This window comes from Nanorana parkeri, unplaced genomic scaffold (genome assembly GCF_000935625.1).
Source record: "Nanorana parkeri isolate BGI_ZX_2015 unplaced genomic scaffold, ASM93562v1 scaffold38, whole genome shotgun sequence".
NCBI classification, from domain to species: domain Eukaryota; kingdom Metazoa; phylum Chordata; class Amphibia; order Anura; family Dicroglossidae; genus Nanorana; species Nanorana parkeri.
In genome coordinates this window covers 1,922,768-1,928,050 of record NW_017306306.1, presented here as the reverse complement: position 1 = coordinate 1,928,050, position 5,283 = coordinate 1,922,768, and the positions used below count along the sequence as shown (strand labels likewise).

Sequence of the window (5,283 nt, the reverse complement as noted above, 5' to 3'; positions counted from 1 at the left end):
GAAGGGGAGACTACAGATGTATACCAAATAAAATAGGAGGGGATTTGGGAGTACTGTGAAACGGGAGCAGAAGGGAAGGTTGTATTAGGGTGAGAAATCAAGTGAAGAGCTGATACACTTCTCAAAAGAATTGCGTTTTGAGGGATTTTTTTAAAGTTATGTAGGGATGTGCTGGGGAAGTGCATAAATACTCAGGAATTGCCATGTGTTCAGGTCAGTCCGCTTCCGTGTTTGGCTCTGGGTGTGGAATACACAAGGATGGAGAAGCTGACTGGCCTCAAGCCTGGAGGAGGCCACTTGCGGACCTAGGAGGGGTCTGGAACTATCTGGGGAGGATGTATCCCCCTCGGTCTGGCCTATGTGTCCCCCTCGGTCTGGGCTATGTGTCCCCCTCGGTCTGGGCTATGTGTCCCCCTCGGTCTGGGCTATGTGTCCCCCTCGGTCTGGCCTATGTGTCCCCCTCGGTCTGGCCTATGTGTCCCCCTCTGTCTGGCCTATGTGTCCCCCTCTGTCTGGCCTATGTGTCCCCCTCTGTCTGGCCTATGTGTCCCCCTCTGTCTGGCCTCCGTGTCCTCTCAGTCTGGCCTCCGTGTCCTCTCAGTCTGGCCTCCGTGTCCTCTCAGTCTGGCCTCCGTGTCCTCTCAGTCTGGCCTTCGTGTCCTCTCAGTCTGGCCTCCGTGTCCTCTCAGTCTGGCCCCCGTGTCCTCTCAGTCTGGCCCCCGTGTCCCCCTCAGACTGGTCTATGTATCCCCCTCAGACTGGTCTATGTATCTGATTTTGTTATTTCACAGCGCAGTGTCCTGCACAGCCCTTCTGGCTCAGTCTGATGTCTGCTGGTGGTGGGAGCGGGGCTGTTTTGCTCTGTGTCGGTTCTGCCTGGCCGCTCTGTGCTTCCTGATCAATGGAGCTCTCAGAGCAGGCCATCGGGCATAGCGAGCCTGATATGCCCAATGGCCAGTCCGGCCCTGTTGCTGAGTATTGTACTCCTATAGCTGGTGGTATTTTGCATTGCTGTATAATGTATTGCTGCGATTTGTAGTCCCTCTATAGCTTAGAGTCAGTGGCAGTACTTATCAGGGTATCAGCGGTCATCACTGTGACCGGGCCCTGACGATCCACAACTGCCCTAAAATCATTAGTCTGTATTGTTTTAGAAAAACTGTCACATGACACTAAAAAACAAGTTTCAAAATCACCAGAAAACATCATGCTCAAGTGTGAATGGGGGCCGAGTCAAAAGACACAAGTCCATTACCTTCACCCATAGGAAAAAATAAATAAATGTAAAAACCTCCATGTACAGAACTCTATGGCTGCAGTTGATCCAGAGGAACCCTTATAAAGGATGGACAAAAAAAAAACCTAATAAATATTTAATATATAAATAAAAATAAAATATTAACAACCACTTACAAAGCCATCCACAACTCTGCCCCCGGCTATATCTCAAACCTGGTCTGAAAGTATCACCCTAACCGTCTCCTCCGCTCTTCAAAAGACCTCCTCCTTTCCAGCTCGCTCATCAACTCCTCCCATGCTCGCCTCCAGGACTTCACTAGAGTCTCTCCCATCCTACGGAACTCTTTACCCCAACCTGTCCAACTACCTCCCACTCTGACTGCCTTTAGGCGATCCCTTAAGACTCATCTCTTCAGGGAAGCCTATCCCACCTCAATCTAACCACTGAACCATCACATTCTCAAACAATTCATCCCCACACCGCTACCTCCTCACATATCACTTGCCCCTCCCTCTAGATTGTAACCACTTACGAGCAGGGCCCTCCTTACCATCTTGTCTTGAATTGTATTATAATTGTAATGTCTTCCTTGTATTGTAAAGCGCTGCGCAAACTGTTGGCGCTATATAAATCCTTCATAATAATGTATGGTCCAATTTTCTCCAACCACGGGAAAAATCCCTGCCTTGTATTGTTTCATTTATGTCTTTGTTATCTTTTGACTATGTAAAAGCTGCTTCCTCATCTCACACACCTTACAAGGGGCCACAGTAATAATACAGAATGTTGATCCTGGTTCAGCTTTGTAATTAGAGGAGGCCATAAAAGTGGCTCATAATGCTGTTTTACACGAGGCGTAGCAGACGGAAGTGGCGGCACACAATAGCCCCTAATGACATGTTCATGTTTTGTTGCAGCACACTTGGATTTGCGGGACGCCGTGTGCGTGGAACTTCACAAGACATCTGCCGGGCTGGGCTTTAGCCTGGATGGTGGGAAGGCTTCTATCTACGGGGACCGGCCTCTCTTCATCAAAAGGATCTTTAAAGGTCTGTTTTATTTTCCCTATATCCATCTATCATTTCTAAAGCTCTGAAGAGTCCTTTCAATTCCCAAAATACAGAGATGTTTAGAGGACTCACCGTCGGGAATGCGGACAGAGAATCAATGATTTACAGAGGCATCATTATACTCCATGCTCAATAAGATTTTTTTGTTCACCCCATGGGCCAATCGAGAGAAAGTATGCTCTTCCCCCAGCCATGCTTAGCAGCGTGAATGGAGGATTCTCCCCTGCCAGCTATTGTATTCAGTAATCAGCAGCTGATTGCAATCACTGTTTGACCAACAATTTTCCACTTGGCTCCTTTTTTTTTTTTTATTCTTTATTTTTAGACAAAAAGTGTGGGGTACATTGAAAGGGAGAACACGCGGAGGCCACATGGTCTCACAAAATGTGTAAATAACAGACAGTGAGGCATATAATTATAAACTCGGTAACAGATTGTAAGATCAGGTCAGGTAACCCTTAAGGCTGGGCACACACCTTACAACCATCGCAAGACTTTTGTCTTGCGATGGTTGTAAAGGTACTTAAAAAAACGTACGATCTGCCTATCTTGCATAGGCAGATCGTACTTGCGATGATCACAAGCCACGCCCCCTGAGGGGCAGGGGCTTCCGGTGACCGCAATGCCGAACGGGCAGTGTGCGCTTGCGCACACCGGCCCGTACGGCTGTTATCATACGGACATGCCACAAACCCGCCGAACATTGTACGATGCTCGGCGGGTTTTCGAACATGTCCGTAAGTTTAAAGTCGTGCGACTTTACAGTAGTAGAGGTCACACGGCTTCCACACACCTTACGATAATCGTACGATCGCAGGATTTCCCGCGATTATCGTAAGGTGTGTGGGGACCTTAAGGCATTTTATGGTGAGCAGAAATAAACCAACACAACACACAAAAACAAAAATAAGAAGGGAACAACCAGTTGGGGCGGGTGGTCGGGTGTAGCCCCACTAAATGGGAGGCCAGCCTGAGCACGGTCACCCCCCAACATCGCATACAAGGCAGACAGAGACAAACACTGACTCGCAGAGATAAAGCAGAAAGAAACGTAGAAAGAGCAGACATTAAAGTGAAGATTGCAGTCCCACTTGGCTCCTTTGACAAAAGTCGAATCGAATATCATTTTCTCCGGTGACGGCCAGCTTAAGTTTCATAAACTGCATTTTTTAAGTTAGTAATCTCATTCATCAAGCGTATTTTATCTGCTCACAATATTTATAGGCCACGTGCAGTAGTCTAGAACAGCCTTTCTCAATGAAGGTGCCGGGGCATCCTGGGGTACCTTCTGACTTTTTCAGGGGTGCCTCAAAATTTTCACACATCATCCATGAAGGGCTCTGATGTGGAAGAGGGGGGCTTTGATGTGGGAGGGGGGGACTCTGATGTGGAAGAGGTGGAACTCTGATGTGGAAGAGGGGGACTCTGATGTGGAAGGGGGGGACTTTGATGTCAAAAGGAGCTCCTAGTGTGAGGGGGTGGTGATGGGGACTGATGTAAAAAGAGGGGCTTTTATTGTAAAAGGACTCTGAGGTGAAGAGGGAACTTGGAAAAAAAGATGGGGAACCCTTATTTTTTTGTTTGGGCTTCCCCCTTAAAATCCATATAAGGCCCTCTTGAATAAGGGTCAGAAATGGATTTTAGTGGGACCATACGTGGTGTGTTTTTTTTTTTTACATTGTAGTCTGGGGTGCCTCAAGATTTTGCATACTTTTAAAGAGTGCCATTACTAAAACAAAGTTGAAAAACACTGGTCCCAGGTACTCCCAGGTACATAAACGCATGTATACCCTCTATGGCCATGTGAATGCTTTCTTCGTATTGCTCAACTAACTCTAGGGGGGTCTGACATGATTAATGACCGCCCTGCTTATAATTGTTTCTTCCCATAGAACATCCTTTAATACATCAGGCTCATGGAAAACACAGGATTACCAGCCCCATTGGGGGCGTAAAGTACATGTTTTAATTTCTACCTCTGGGGGAAAAAACCCAGCAGCATTTATTAAAGCGAGATGTTGTTCCAGATGACATCACACCGTGCTTTGCCTGCAATTAGTAATATAATATTTTCTACAATCCACACTGCAAACTAATTAAAGGAATTAGCGCATTTCTACACAGAGTAGAAGACATTAAGGACGCTAATTACTTATTAGGAGTGCTGGGAAAGAATGGCCGGGGCAATTATCACTCCACATTGAAAAGTGATGAATAAAATGTATTCGGCTACATTTTACTTGTTCGAATGAAGAAGCAGAATTTAAAAACAAGGAGCCGTGGAAACATCTAAATGGAATTCATTTTTTCCTTTCCCTGCAGCCTTGGAGACCATTCCGTATGTTTGGTTACCGTTACAGGTAATCCATTTTCAAGCAGGGTGCCCTTCAGACTTTCAGAGATGCATTTACACCCTTTGCTTTGCTGTGAAGAAGCCATTCCCAGAAGACGGGTTGGGTATTCACTCGTCACCACAGCGCCCTCTCATGGTGGCCTGGAGCAGCTTTTCACAGTAAAGCAGGATGTAAGCACAGAGCCAGGAGGCTGCAGGCCAGCAGGAGGAAACCACATTGAAAAAACAAGTCTGCAAAGGTGCAGCCCATATTTCTATCCTTGGTTTTCCTCTAGATTGTAGGCTTGTAGAGGGAGGGATTTCTTTCCTTATGTGTTTTGTTATAACTGTATCTGTTTCAGCCATTGGTGGACAAAGTCAACAAAGGGCAAAAACAACTTTACCCCCACTCATTCCCCTACAAACACATGCTCAGTGAATGGATGGATGGTTAGATAGATAGATGGTTAGATAGATAGATGGTTAGATAGATAGATGGTTAGATAGATAGATTGCTAGATAGATAGATGGTTAGATAGATAGATGGTTAGACAGATAGATGGTTAGACAGATAGATGGTTAGACAGATAGATGGTTAGACAGATAGATGGTTAGATAGATAGATGGTTAGATAGATAGAT

At 46.1% G+C, this 5,283-nt stretch overlaps 1 protein-coding gene across 1 annotated transcript in view; it reads left to right on the top strand.

Moving 5' to 3' along the window:
• PDZD2 (PDZ domain containing 2) overlaps positions 1-5,283 on the top strand; it is a 225,021-nt gene that overhangs the window by 217,041 nt on the left and 2,697 nt on the right. The window contains exon 23 of the mRNA XM_018570275.1: positions 2,158-2,289. Coding sequence (XP_018425777.1) covers positions 2,158-2,289 — 132 coding nt within the window. The remainder of the gene's footprint in view (positions 1-2,157; positions 2,290-5,283) is intronic.